The sequence below is a fragment of the Coregonus clupeaformis genome, chromosome 1, assembly GCF_020615455.1.
Source record: "Coregonus clupeaformis isolate EN_2021a chromosome 1, ASM2061545v1, whole genome shotgun sequence".
Taxonomy (NCBI): Eukaryota; Metazoa; Chordata; class Actinopteri; order Salmoniformes; family Salmonidae; genus Coregonus; species Coregonus clupeaformis.
Window position 1 is genome coordinate 93,182,171 of NC_059192.1, and position 15,548 is coordinate 93,197,718.

General features: G+C 43.2%; 1 protein-coding gene across 2 annotated transcripts; it reads left to right on the forward strand.

Moving 5' to 3' along the window:
- Positions 1-9,262: 9,262 nt before the first annotated feature.
- onecut1 (one cut homeobox 1) lies at positions 9,263-15,135 on the forward strand. 2 transcript variants are annotated; one of them, XM_041895104.2, is made up of 2 exons: positions 9,263-10,854; positions 14,736-15,135. In XM_041895104.2, the coding sequence occupies exons 1-2, from the start codon at positions 9,714-9,716 to the stop codon at positions 15,116-15,118; spliced, it is 1,524 nt and encodes a 507-aa protein (XP_041751038.1). In that variant the 5' UTR covers positions 9,263-9,713; the 3' UTR covers positions 15,119-15,135. The 2 variants fall into 2 exon arrangements, with proteins under 2 accessions (XP_041751038.1, XP_041751043.1); XM_041895109.2 differs by having other exon boundaries at positions 9,263-10,839.
- The last annotated feature ends 413 nt before the right edge of the window (positions 15,136-15,548 follow it).

Sequence of the window (15,548 nt, forward strand, 5' to 3'; positions counted from 1 at the left end):
TCACGATTGACAGTGAGAAATGTGAAGGGAGGTTCTCTATGAGTAGATCAGAGACTGCACATAAAGTAGAGAATCCCGCACATGTGCAGAAGCTTCGGGACCTTTAGCTGTCCAGAAAAGTCGGATCAGCAGCCTCTGCCTTTTTTCATACATTGTGGAGGGAGGGATAAAGGGAGGAGGGACTGAGGGAGAGAGAGAGAGAGAGAGAGAGAGAGAGAGAGAGAGAGAGAGAGAGAGAGAGAGAGGGAGGAGAGAGAGAGAGAGAGAGAGAGAGAGAGAGAGAGAGAGAGAGAGAGAGAGAGAGAGAGAGAGAGAGAGAGAGAGAGAGAGAGGGAAGGAGAGCTGGTTAGAGGTGGAGGGATAGATGGGATGGAGGGAGGGGTAGGGAGAAAGAGGGTCAGTTTTCTGGGAGTGAGACAGACACTTATCCTCTCCTCTCTGTGATGTGATTACTGTAGCCTCTATTATTCATCCTGACCAATACTAACTCAGTCTCGCTCTCCATCCCTCCTTCCCTACTTCCTTACCTCCACCTCTCTCTCTCCCTGTCCTTCTCTCTCTCTCCATCCCTCTCCCTCCCTCCCTACCTCTCCCTCTCTCTCTCTCCTTCCCTGTCAATGTCTCTCTGTCCATCCCTCCAGTGGAACATCGCTACACATAACCTGAATTAGGTTTACCACTACATACTCAAGAGTGTGTGTGTGTGTGTGTGTGTGCGTGTGCGCTATGTAAACATGGTTGAACCTCTTCAGAATGCACATACAGATCTCCTTCCTACACCACCCCCTCTACACACACACACATACACACACACAGCTGTAATTTATGACAACCATGGTCACAGCGTGGCAGCACATTAAGAGGGTGTTATCTGTTACTAATTACTAATCACTGTCTTTATGGAACCATTCCACGTATTATATTATATTAAATCGACACATACACACACATACACACCTGCCACTCCAGGTATTAAGACATTAACGTGTGTGTGATATTGTGTGTGTGTCAGGTAATCCTGTAAAAGCAGATAGGTGTCATGGTACCATTGTAATCCCCTGTTAACAGACACTAGCAGTGTCCTTTTTAAAACCTCTCCCTACTAATCCCTGTTCCCCCTACCTGCACGCACTGGCCCCCTGTATCTGCACACGCACGCATACACTTGTATCAGCACACACAGCCACACACACACACACTTTTATCTACACACACACACATCTAAACACGCACAAACACACACCCACACCTGTACATGCACAACACAGTCTCTCACATCGAATAATACGAATCGGACGGCCCCATGTTGCAAAACGTGTTCACCTACTGATATCATTACTGAACCAGGAAAACCGCCTGGCTGTTTTGATTGAATATGACCGTTAATATCAGGGGCACTCCACCCATGGTGTGTCCAGAGGTCCCTAACCCCTGACCCCTGACCTCTAACCCTGACCCCTCACCCTCTCAGCTGGCCAAGCCCTAACCCAGACAGATGGGCTCTGGCCCATGTGTCCCATACACCACTCCTCCAGTCAACACACACACTCAACTCTTATTCTCTCTCTCTCCTTTCCTCCTCTCTTCCCCTCCTTTCCTTTCCTCTACCCTTCTCTTCTATCCTTTCCTGTTCTCTACTTTCATCTCTTCTCTCTTCTGCACTCCACCCTACCCTCTCCTCTCTTCTCTTCTCTTCTTCTCTTCCCTTCTTCTCTCCTCCTCTTCTCTCTTCTCTTCTCTCTTCTCTCTTCTCTTCTCTCTTCTCTTCTCTCTTCTCTTCTCTCTTCTCTTCTTCTCTTCCCTTCTTCTCTCCTCTACTTCTCTCTTCTCTCTTGTCTTCTCTCTTCTCTTCTCTCTTATTTTCTCATCTTCTCTCCTTTCTTTGCTCCTCTTTTCCTCTCCTGTCAGTCAACCACAACTATGTTGTTGTCATATTAGCTGACTGATATTCAGATGTTTTGAAACATGATCTGATAAAATCTCTATATCCATTTCTCAGTTTAAAAACAGATTGATATCAACAGCGTTACATATATCATGTTCTTCTAGACAGCAAGAATAAAACAAAACCTGTAGCATATAAAATATATTATTTATAGGCCCACGGTATATTATAGGCTACTGTATCTATATTTTATTTATCTGTGTTGTTTTTGTGATAGAAATGGCACTATAGATTATAGGCCTTCTGCTTTTATAAATCCGTTAGAATTGTCTGAGCCCATTTCAGCAAAGGTCAATTGCTTTCTATGACTGGTTTTATTTATAAGAAACCCCCTATAGGCCTGGGCCTAAATGCCCATTCATTGTTTGAATGTTAATTATATAAGGAAGATTTGTTGATAGGCTACAAATGTACCATAACCTACTCCTGCACAATATCATGGATATTGATCATGATAAGGATCCAGATCAACATACAGTAGATATCTCTTTAAAAACCCTTGTGTTGCAAACGTTTGGCAAATGTTTGGTTTTCAATCTATTTCTAATGTCAATAATAATAAACCATGTTTTGGTTAAAACTGTTTATCATTACAATTAAATATTTCAGGGTCCAGCTGAGATGAGGCTTACGTGCTGAGGGCTGACCGACCCCACTTCCACGTGCCCTCCACCAGGGATCGAACCTTTCGATTGAAACTGAAGTAATTTGCATACTGCATGCTGATTCCCTCTCTGCCCGGGCCGATCCATAACGGGGCTGCTAGTCAAATGCGCGAGGAGCATTAAAAGCACGGGCAGACACCGGCGGGAACGGCACGAAGAGCACACGGGACGGACTGACAGGCAGATGGAAACGGCAGGTTTTATTCCGCCGACCAGGAACGGGAGAGTTTGAGGTTGAAATGGAGGCACGCCCTGGGCTGTTTCTACAGGACGCACGAGGGCAGCTTGACCTGCCTGCAACCGAGCCTGACGCAACACGGGAGAGAGCGACAAACTCCAACTCTTGTTGACTAACTGGCCATTAAACCCGTGTGGAGCTACAGTGTTCATCATACCTGTGTGTCATGTTCAGTTGGGCTCAATGTGGAACGTTCAGCTATATAAATATACTGTCTAGAATAGACATGCCTTTCTGACATTTAGGAATTATGTCAGCTATTCATGGCATTCAGTCTGCATTTCTTAGTATGTTGCACTCTTCTGAACTGGACCATGATGGAGAAAGCTGTGTGTCTATGTGTGTGTTCTGCTGTGGTGTGTTCTGCTGCAACACTGTGGTGTATTCAGATGTGGTGTGTTCTGATGGGGTGTGTATCTGGGGTTGTGTTCAGATGTGGTGTGTATCTGGGGGGTTTGACAGGAAAATGTGTGTAAACTGGGAGGCTCGTAAAAGATGCATGAGGGCATCAGATTCATGTTGTGGTAGGAGATGACAGCCAGGGGTGTGTGTGTGTGTGTGTGTGTGTGTGTGTGTGTGTGTGTGTGTGTGTGTGTGTCAGACGTTGTTTAGTCATAGTCTGATTGGACCTATATCATTATCATGTTATTACCAGTTTATTGTTTGAATTGGCACTGATCCACCAGTTTACAACTAACGTTGATATGTCACATTCAGGCTAAAAAGAGCTAGGAGCATTCGCCTTCAATGACAACACATTTTAACTCGACGTTAATATGAAGGATTGTGTTACACATGTAAGCTAGATTTATATCATTTGATATTTTAACTCTAGTAACTGTAGTAACTGTGGTTGGCATCGCAACAGGCGAGCACACATTGCAGGTATTCTGCTCAGTGCCTTTGGCCCTACCTTACACAGGCGCACAAACCTTTACTGCTTACCAAAATTAGCCTACTATTCTCTTCATTTTTTGTAATGTAAATGTAATCTATTGACTTAGGTTTTAGGATCATTGCAAATGCCAGATTTTACACGAAAGAATATAAAAAAAATACGTTTATTGACAAATAGGCTGGTGCTGCAACAAGCTCTCACAGTCTCACTGCAGAATTAGACGTTCATCCACATTCTCCAAATGTCCAATTTAGAAGTTGCTCCAAACTTCAAATTGTGTGTTTTTATTGCTCCTGCTGCTTTGTATCATTCCATTTCTCCTGGGTAAAAATGCCAAGAAATCTCACCCAAAACCCCTTTTCCTAAACTATTTTCCTTTGCCAGATATCCCAGTGTAGCTCAGTTGGTAGAGCATGGCGTTTGCAACGCCAGGGTTGTGGGTTCGATTCCTACGGGGGCCCAGTATGATAATGTATGCACTCACTAACTGTAAGTCGCTCTGGATAAGAGCGTCTGCGAAATGACTAAAATGTAAAATGTAAATAGTAGGCTATACCACCTGAATGATTCGAAACAATTTCAGATGGAGAAATATTGGCCTACCACCTTATGAAATATATCGTTCATCTCTTGATGAACATAACATAACCTCTAGGTAAACCACCCGGCTCCTCCTTTTTTCTACTGTATCTGTTTTTTATATTTAAGTGAATATCTATTACAATGTTATAATTTGGTGTTGCAGAAAAATGTGTTGACACCGAATCAATGTTTTCACGTGGATAGGATGATGAGGATGATGAGGATGATGAGGATGATGATGCCCACCACACCATGACGTTGTTTAGACAACCTGTCTGCGATTCTTAACAAAGCTGTTTTGGTTGAAGAATATTCAGACATTGAGACAGTTGGATATACGACTGGCCTGCATGTCTCCCTTTATCCATAAACATTTGTTCTCTCCATCAGTCGTGTAGCCTAGGCCTAGCCTGCTTTTATCACAATATGCTATTAATATTATAGGACAATTAATTCAGAGGCGAAGACACGAGAATCTCCCATGATGTCGAAAACCAAATGACCCGGAATAATCTAATGTCGTTTCAACAGGGACGGTGATGCACGCAATCAAATCCAAACATTTCAGATAGCGACCCTAGTGCCGTCACTAATCTTCTCTCAATATTTGCAGCTCTCGCTCCTCAAATAAATATGTTTAATGTGCCCGTACAAACATTACGGCAACCATCAGATTACGTATGGTCATTATAACCACTTAGAGACAACTTTTAACAACTTGTGTGAGGCTCTAATGCTTTAAAGGCATATTAATTTGATATAAGAATCTAGGACATGATGAGAATTAAGACTATTATCTTATGATAGGCTACATAGGAATATGTTTTAGGGTAGGCCTAATTACAATGAGGCTATTGAAAAGGAATTTGGCCAGTTTATTTTAATTCCAAGGCAATCACTGCATTTCTTACAGTGGAGTCGACTGCAGTATAGCATTACACTACACATTTATGGCAGTTGGCCAGGGATATAAATTATTATAAATGCTATATATTTAATATCATAAATCCCACGAATTATAATAAGTTAAGGTTGTGTTAGTTATCGTACTGCTCAGAAGAATGTCCTGTTGTGTGTAGCCTACTGCTCAGAAAGAGCATCTTTTTCAATGCTTTCATTTTTTATAAAACAAATTAGGTGTCAAAGTATAAAGGTATAGGCATATAGCTCCTTTTTCCATAGCCCACAAGCAGTAGGCCTAAAGAAAGGGGTTTTATTAGGAGAAATGTTTTCATTTTAAAGTGTCAGTAAAGTGAAATCGTTCTTGGGAGTTCTAGACGTTTACTGAAGAATGCCAGTACAACTACATTTAGCTGCTGATTCGAGACCTGTTTGCAGATTGACCATTGAACTATTTGAACTTTAAATTAAACGAATGGTCAACTGTTTTTTTATTCTGGGAAATAAGACTACCCTACATAAAAATATAGTAAAAAAACAGCGCCTAAGATTCTCATTTTATTTTCAGTGGCTATATAGCCTTTAGCCATCAATAAAACGTTTGATATTAGGCTATTAATATCCTATACGAATTTAAAACCTCGGTCTGCAATCAAAGGTTATCGAATTGGTTATTATAGTCTATGAACAATATTTAGCTTTAAGAATATATATGATAGACAATAATAGTGCCGGCCTACATATAATCACGTGTACAGGCATATAGACCACGCTCAATACAATTCAGGCTACTGTAAGTATGGATTTCGATTATATTAGTCTTGTCTAGAAATATAGCGTCTAGACGGTCGCGTTTGCCTAAATCTGGTTTGGGAATTCTAATAGTGTCGTTATGAGCGTTAATAACCCATCTATGTAGTGGCATGTCACTGTCTGTAGAGCTGAGAGTATCGATCCATGTGCCTCTGTCTCCACCATAAACCACAGCATATGAAATAAACGTTAATAATGTTATGCTGCACTTTAGTAACGGCCACCGTAAAACCATGGAATGTTGGAAGCCATGCCCTGTAGGCGACTACCAAAGAGTCACTAATCAGCTTATGATATTTGTAGTAGGCCTGACCTTTGCTCCATAAGCATATTATGCTACACATTTACATTTTAGTCATTTAGCAGACGCTCTTATCCAGAGCGACTTACATTGGGTAAGTGCCTTGCTAACATAGTGGCTGGTAGAACCAGCGTACTGGCTAGTGGGGATTCCAAAAAAAAAAAGGATAACGAAGTCGCTGGAAAGCGGAAATGATAAAATGTTAGTGAGTGCATACATTTTTTATTTTTTTTATACTGGCCCCCGTGGGAATCGAACCCACAACCCTGGCGTTGCAAACGCCATGCTCTACCAACTGAGCTACATCCCTACACATACGCATCAGCATTCACATAGAGAGCGCGAGAGGCATAGGCCTACTTTATTCATAATTTTATATGCAACAATGGTTATTGGATTCAACACCATAACCTAATGCCGACTGTAGGCTATACATGACTGTGAATATGACCCAACAGAATACAATAGCAGTGTGTGGCTAATTAATAATTAATACAGACAGTCTCCACGGTGCGGCATGACCAACCGACCCAAGGGTTGAGGGTGTTTCCGCTTTGCTCTAATACTGCTGGTGCTCTGGGTTAACTTACCTGACTGACTTTTACCTTCTGACCGAGGCCATATTTTTATTTTATCTAAATACATGCTCTGCTTCTGACTATTCAACTGCCTATGCCTGACTGGTAGCCAAGCCGAGAGCATCGTGATGTTCTTTTGAATATTACGATAAATGCTATTATGGAGGTGGCTGCTGCAGATCTGTGGTATAGGCCTATCGTTTAAAATTGTTGCGGGATAGCAATTTGAAAGATACATTGCCATAATTACAACGGCCAGTCATGTCATAGCCTATCTACTGTATGTTGCTGCAGTTACAGTGAGGGATGGAGTTTTCTTTTGAGCTTGTCTTGGTTGTTACATTTTAAAGGTTTTGTTATGTCAGTTGACTTCTTAGTCAGTTGACACACGTTTTATGAATCGCAGTGTTTATGTGAATACGTTATATATATATATATGTATCTCTCTCTCTCGCTCTCGATCTCTCTCGCTCTTTCTACATTCATCATATACTTGCTATAACAACCACAGACCATTCTCTGCAGGCACACGACACACACACTGCGGCTGTGATGCGTGAATAGACCTCAACACAAAGACACTCAAACACATACACGCGCACACCGCCCTTTTGCACGTTGCTGGAAGGAAAAATATCGATCAGTATGAGAATGTGTGCAGATGTGGCTGCTGAAACGTGAATCTTTCTCTTCTCATTTGGCCTGATATAGGCTATAATATTTTTGGAGCAATCTGTTATTTGTGATGATTGATTATTACTTGCCTGAAAAATGTTATGTAAATTAATTTAACAAATTGATAACATATTTATTTTTAAATGTATTATTTATTAAATGTTAACACATTTTTTTTATTTTGTTGGGGTTATCTATTTTGTTATTAGGCCTAGTCTACAAGTTATGTTTGTAAATTATCAATAGGCCTATGTAGTAACTCTCCGCCCAGTCCTTTATTATGTCCATACAGTTGGAAAGCATCTCGTTGTTCATTAATTGTCTTTGTTTCTGGGCACACGTCAAGTCCCCACACGCCACTGACGTTGACTTCCTATTAGAGACCATTTAACTTTTCCGTTTCTCTTCTTTAACTTGTTCAACTGAATGGTGTCCTGTTGTTCTTGACACTGACAGATGCCGCAGTGTGTGTGTGTGTGTGTGTGTGTGTAAAGTTAATCTGCACGAGCAGCTGTTAACATTAGGAGTCTTGAAGCGTCACCTTTGACATGCGGCCCGGGCTGGCCACTGGCCACAGCAAGCTGTCGCCTGACCGCGTGAAAAGGACGCCTCGACCCCCCCCTTCCAACACACACAAGTCATTTGAAGTTCATCCAATGTGTAGCCAATTTAGGAATCTTCCAATGTTTCAAATTGTATTGAAATTGTATTGTAATGAGGTAGGCCTACTCAATGTGTGAAGGAAGTAAAATGACGCGATAAAACATTAAAAATATTTGTCATTCAATTGTTTCTCAATTAATTACTAACATTATTATGTCTTATTATCATGAGAGATGTAATGTTGATGTAATCATAGGCCTATTCCAATGAATACTTTTCTTCACTGTGATCAAGTACATACACACACACACACACACACACACACATACACACACGCACACACACACACACTCCCCGTATCGACGGGGGCACGCGTGGACACACTTAGCCCACACACACACCCACACACTCCCATGCACGGCCGGCCGGTTCGTTAATCTTAATGGTTTAACAATAGACACATCTGTTCATCTTTTTCTTTCTAAAGAGAGAGAAGTACAACTTCATTTGTTACTTCAAATCGACATATGGAAGAGTTTTCATTTGGGATTGGAATTGAAAGATTGCTACAATAATAACTTTGTAGAGGATACCATTTTTGTTTATTTTATATAAAAATAGAGAAACAGCATGATGACATTTGGTTCAGGATAGGTGGTGATTATAAAGGACACGTGTGTGAATATAAGGTTTTGAATACTGCATGCACGCTGTCATGCTCTAATCACACACGCACACGCGCGCGCACCTTATTGACGAGCCGAGAATTAACCCGGAAGTTCACTTCATTTGTTCTGCATGACATGTTAAGGAGGCTCCAGAACAATATTGGATCAAGAGGTTTTTATTTGTGTTGAAATACAATAGTCTCAATAGGCTCCATTGAACTTGTAAAGTATAACCTAGTAAATAACATTAATTAATTTGTGATTTAATTATTTCATTCCAGTGGGTGTGTGAGAGGGGGCGGGGGGGGTCATAACCAGCAGGTAGCTTAATACCTCTTTTGTAACTTCCTTAATAACTGACGTCAGAGCAGCGTGTGTGTGTGTGTGTGTGTGTGTGGTGGGAGGGGATGGATGGTCGCCCGTGCGCATGTGTGTATGTTCGGGATCCGCAGCGGTGAAACGGAGGTGTGGAGAAACAGAGCAGCACGAGAAGAGCCACGGAGAGAGAGATGGCGCAGGACCCGACCGGAGCGCAAGGACAGGCGGGGGGGGCTCGAGACACAACCGAGAGGAAGCAGAAAATAAAATGAAATACCAATAAAACGATTCTAAAAGGGAAAGAAAAGTATATAATCGGAGGAAAGAAAATAATCAACAAAGACAAGAGGAAGAAAAAAACAGCGATAAAAAGGATACCAAAAACATCCATCAACCAGGATTCAGGAGACATAACAAACCACCACAACAAACCAACAGACTGGGAGGGAACTTTCCCGCCGTGAGGACGCTGGACTGTTCTGTGGACATCCATCCCTCTCCCAGGTCACATAGATGGTCGCCAAGCATCATGAACGCGCAACTGTCCATGGAGAGCCTCGGCGACCTGAGCCATGAGTCTGTGGCCGGTCCAGGAGAGCTGCTAGTTGGCCACAGCCCTCACCCCCGCCCGGGTGGGGGCCGAGGGTTGGCGCACCGCTCCATGGGCATGACGAGCCTGCTAGACGGGGGAGAATACCACTCCCATCACGGACACAACACTGGACACCCCGGCCATCACCTGCACCCCGCCATGAGTATGTGCGAGACCCCCCCTGGAATGAGCGCGAGCACCTACACCACCCTCACACCTCTCCAGCCCCCCCTACCCCCCATCTCCACTGTGGCAGACAAGTTCTCTCATCATCACCATCATCATCATCCTCACCACCATCCTCATCATCCTCATAATCATCATCAGCGACTCCCCGGTAATGTCACCGGCAGCTTTACGTTTATGAGGGATGAGAGGGGGCTGGCACCGATCAACAACCTCTACTCCCCCTACCACCACAAAGACGCCCCTGGGATGGGACAGAGCCTCTCCCCACTGTCTGGCTCTGGCCTGGCCGGCCTACACAGCTCCCAGGCCGGCCTGCCTCCCTATGCCCACCCCGGGGTCTCAGCCTCCATGCCGGGGGAGAAGATGCAGCTGACTCCCGGCGGGTTCGAGGCTCATCACCCCACCATGCTGGCCAGACACGCCGACCAGCACCTCACCTCCTCGGGGAACATGCTCCATATCAATGGCCTCCATCACCACCACCCCCATGCCCACCTCGGAGCCTCGGGGCACGTCCTGGGCCACGGGAACCCCCGGGACAACAACAGCCAGAGCCAGGCCTCAGGGCCCGGGGTTCAAGTCCACGGGGTTGGTGGTGGTGGTGGCGGTACCGGGGGCAGTTCGACGGGTCAAATGGAAGAAGTAAACACCAAAGAAGTAGCTCAGAGGATCACCACAGAGCTGAAGCGTTACTCCATCCCCCAGGCTATCTTCGCCCAGAGGGTGTTGTGTCGGTCCCAGGGAACCCTGTCAGACCTGCTCCGGAACCCCAAGCCCTGGTCCAAGCTCAAGTCCGGCCGGGAGACCTTCCGCCGGATGTGGAAGTGGCTGCAGGAGCCTGAGTTCACACGCATGAGCGCGCTCAGGCTCGCAGGTGAGCGAACCCTCGGTAATACCCCCTTCCTTTTTATTTATCTTTCTCTCTCCCTATACTATATATCTATAGGCGTTATTTAAGATTGTTTGGTGCTCGTCATTGGAACAGTAGGCCTATTGTCTGCAGCTGTCTTGAATCTGACAGTGGAGTAGCCAGTGGTGTGACAGAACTGAAACCTCCCTCTGGAATTCCCTGCAGTTGAATTCACCATTGTCTTTGTTGAAATCTCTCTCTCTTGGCTTTTTCCATTCTATAAGATAAGGGCCCATGTGTCTATTCACGCGTGCGTGTGTCTGTGTGTCTTTGTGTGTGTGTGTGTGTGTGTGTGTGTGTGTGTGTGTGTGTTGGTAAAGCGATATGGTACCAGAATGGGCTTATTTTGGCCACCGGGTTGTAGATGCCAGCAGCATCTATCTCATCAGCTTTGTGTTGTTACCAACAGAGTCCACGCGAGTCCATGTAAACAGAGTCCACGCGCGGGAGAATAAGAATCAAGTTCTAAAAAAGCTTTTTATGTCATGAAAATATTAATTTGCTGCCAGCACATATAGTGACATCCTCAAGCTGTGTGTTTAGGGGCTGAGGGATGGAACATCTGCGGAAAATAGTATAATATAACAACAATAGAATATAATAGAAGAGAACACAATATTTCCCAGTATCAATATGACCATTGTTTTAAATCTTGAGGAAAGCTTATGGAAGCTGTGTCTTTGGCTGCGTTGACGCACTTATTGTGTTTCAGTGAGTGTGTGTTTTTGTCTTGGAGCTAAACTCATTAAGGAGGCGTGATGCGGGGCTGACTGGGTTTGTGGTAATGAACTGATAGATAGCTCTCTATTAATTTGTCCCCGAAGACCCGAGTCAATCCGCCTGAACCGTTCTAGCGGACACACACACACACACACGGAGCCACGCAGTCGGAAGCATACAAAGGAATTGCTTTTATTTCTAATCAATGACGCGCTGAGGCGGATGGGTTTTTGGCTTGTGAAAAGTGTGAGGCGCTACGCTGCTGAAAGTGTGTTAAATCGCCATTGATTATTTGCAGTGTGTGTGTGTGTGTGTGTGTGTGTGTGTGTGTGTGTGTGTGTCATCAACAGTCTTGCATAGCAAACCATATAGATACCATATCATATATATATACATGTTATTGTTTTTGTGATTTAAATAAACGAATAAATATGTTGCAGCGCAAACGCAACTCTTGATCTTTCGATGCAGGTGATTCAATATCAGGGTATTCCTTATAATACGTCTGTTGACGCACGCCAAACACATTTGTATTGAACCATTATAATTAGAACCAATAATCCCTTCCATCTCGTGAGCTAAGGGAAAACACTATCACTCAGAACAGAAAAAACAATTACTTTTCCCGGAATTGTTTTCAGTGAATTCATGAATGTTAGGCAGTACGCTTGTGCTGTTCTATTTAGGCCTGCCATGCATTAATGAAAGTAAAAAGTAAAATAACATATTTCTGATTAGGCATATCGTGTTCTCTGAGTGGGGAGATTATTTTGGCAGTGTCTCCCTCTTAATTTTATTTTAGCCTAATTTCACTTCCATAAGACCACAACCGTAATATAGCTATTGCATCCACACGCATATATATTTTATTTCTCCCTAATGAAAGTATATATATTACAACTTCGAACGGAATCATAAAGGCTTCATTGTGAAATATGTCTCATAATAATAATAGCGCTTCAGATTCTGGAAATGTAAAATGTCTGTAAACAGGAGAAGGAAGCCCGTGCAGGACCATATATCGATCGGTTCTTGGGTGAAATGTGTGTGTGATCGGCCTACTAAGAACTAAAATAGAAGATTGATATTGATTATTGAAATTTGGCTTATTCCATTTTCCCATGTTACATCATGTATTCCTGGCAGTTTTTCTCATGTAGCCAAGGCCTATGCCTGCCGGTAGACTAGGCCTACTCATATCATTAGCCTATTTCATCTTGAATTGACCGATGATTTCATGAATTGGAAATGTAATGTATTACATGTGAAGTGGGTTTAAAATAATCGAGGATAATGCAGCCAAAACGTATTTCCATTGTGGTCCTTTGCTTTTGGCAAGGTTGTTGTTGAGAAGTTGCGTGTATAGTTCCCTAAATAGCTAATAATACTAATAGATTCTAGACCTATACACACCCTCACATACTCAACAATTAACCAGGCCTATATTAATTTAGCAGCAAATACAGAAAAAAGCGTTTTGTTAAAGCAATTGTAAACAATTGTAAACATGAAGGCCTAATATTGCACCTGCCCGATAATTAATCTCAAGCATTGATTCTGACATTATCATTTTGTTTGTTAGAAATTCGTTAAAATTTAGGCCTATTATTTTCCAGTTTGGTAAGTTTGTGCGTTAGTATTTTAATAACATGTTATTTAACATATTTGGAATAGGCCTAATTAAAAAACTTGGCAAGCTGAGTGAATCAGCTCTTTGATTAGGAAAAGGGGCTATTCATACATTTTATTTATTTATTTTAAACACACACAACACACACACACCGCTGCTGCGGGTACACGAGTGTGTGCAGTCACGCCATTGTTAGGCTACCTCAGTGTGGAGTTATCTGCTTAATGATTGTCAGACAAGCAGAGCTGTGTGTGTGTTTGTGTATGGGACCAGGGTGATAACGAGCCTGGGAAAGCTCCCAACCTGTCCGACTACTTGTCTATCTGCACAGCGCGGTGGCTGCTGGGGTGTTACTGTGGCCTTCAGCAGGTTGATTTATAGCGCAGTAGATAGGCTAGAGCTCCACACACACACACACACACACAAACAGCAGATAGGATGCCAGCTCAACTCCACACGGAGCCGTAGCTCTCTGTTAATGGTTATCTAGTGGTGTCTCTACCTAACTTGGCTACTACTGCTGCTATCACAGAACACACACAGGCCTTTCTGTGATTGGTTCATTTCATAGACTGAAATATGACACATCAACAACACGCACCTGGCATGCAGATCCATCTTGCTTTAAACACATTTTTATTTCACCTTTATTTAACCAGGTAAGCCAGTTGAGAACAAGTTCTCGTTTACAACTGCGACCTGGCCAAGATAAAGCAAAGCAGTGCGATAAAAACAACAACAACACAGAGTTACATATGGGATAAACAAAATGTACAGTCAAAAATACAATAGAAAATCTATATACAGTGTGTGCAAATGTAGTAAGTTATGGAGGTAAGGCAATAAATAGGCCATAGTGCAAAAATAATTACAATTTAGTATTAACACTGGAGTGATAGATGTGCAGAAAATGATGTGCAAATAGAGATACTGGGGTGCAAATGAGCAAAATAAATAACAATATGGGGATGAGGTAGTTGGGTGGGCTAATTACAGATGGGCTGTGTACAGGTGCAGTGATCGGTAAGCTGCTCTGACAACTGATGCTTAAATTAGTGTTTTGCATACATTTGTCCGATGGTAGTGAAATACACTTGGTCTAAGAAAATATGTTCTAAGAACTATATTATATTATATCTATCCGGGACAGTGACTGTCAAGCCGATGTCCTCCAGCTAAGTAAAAATGAATGGCTCTTGGTCGAATTCAGCGCTGCTACAGCTGTTTGGCAGCTCACTACTGCCCTCTATCGATAATGTATCGATATGCAGGGAGAGGCCCACTTACCGTGTGCTTCAGCACAACTGTCAGCAGCCATTGTTTTCAGCTGTGCGCTTCCTCTGTGTGGCTTATTATGAGGCTACCCGTGTGTGTTATATTCCACTGTATAGATGATTGTGTGCTGTAGCCTATTGTTCTCATACAGTGTTGTATACCTTGTCAATGTTGTTATAATATAGTGTGTTATAACATCTCTCTTTCTCTCCCCACCCCTCTACCCCTGCCGTAGCGTGTAAGCGCAAGGACCAGGACCAGGGCCATGGCCACTGTAAAGTTGGTGGTGACCGTGACGGCAGCGGTGGTGGCAGCGGTGGCAGCAGTGGCGGCAACCACAGCGGCGGCAACCACAGCAGCAATAGTGGCCACTCCAAGAAGCCTCGGCTGGTGTTTACCGACGTCCAGAGAAGAACCCTCCACGCCATCTTCAAGGAGAACAAGCGTCCGTCCAAGGAGCTTCAGATCACCATCAGCCAGCAGCTGGGCTTGGAGTTGACCACCGTCTCAAATTTCTTCATGAACGCACGCCGACGCAGCCTCGACAAGTGGCTAGACGAAAACGGAGGCTCCTCCCACTCCGCTAATTCCTCCTCCTCCACCTGCAGCAAAGCCTGAGGAGGAGGGACTGGAGGGGGAGAGCTGGCACAGTTTTGAGTTGCTTTAACTTGGAAAAAATAAGTTGCCATGCTGACTTACAATTTTGAATTATGTCAACTCAGGTAATCAAGTGTTGAGTTGACTACATTTTATATTAGATATGGTGTTAGAAGTTTTTAGTTAGCATGGTTACTTATTTTTTCTAGTTTGAAGCAATTAAGATTTTTTACTGTGTGTGGGGAGACAGACTGACAGACTCAACCTCGGTGGAAAAGCTTTAAAATGTAGAAACCAGGAGAAACTAAGGAAAAGACCTATAAACAGTGTTTTGACCTTAAAGCCTGTACTATAACACTGCTATTTATAGTATCCAAAGAAAAAACTAACCAAAGACTTGTTTTGACCTGCTTTAAAAACTCTGTTCTGGCATTCTACCCAATCACTGGTC

Coding starts and splice junctions, on each gene's coding strand:
- onecut1 (XM_041895104.2), top strand. CDS start 9,714: ATGAACGCGCAACTGTCCATGGAGAGCCTCGGCGACCTGAGCCATGAG. Junction 10,855..14,735: donor CGCAGGTGAGCGAACCCTCG/GTAATACCCCCT, acceptor CCCCTGCCGTAG/CGTGTAAGCGCAAGGACCAG.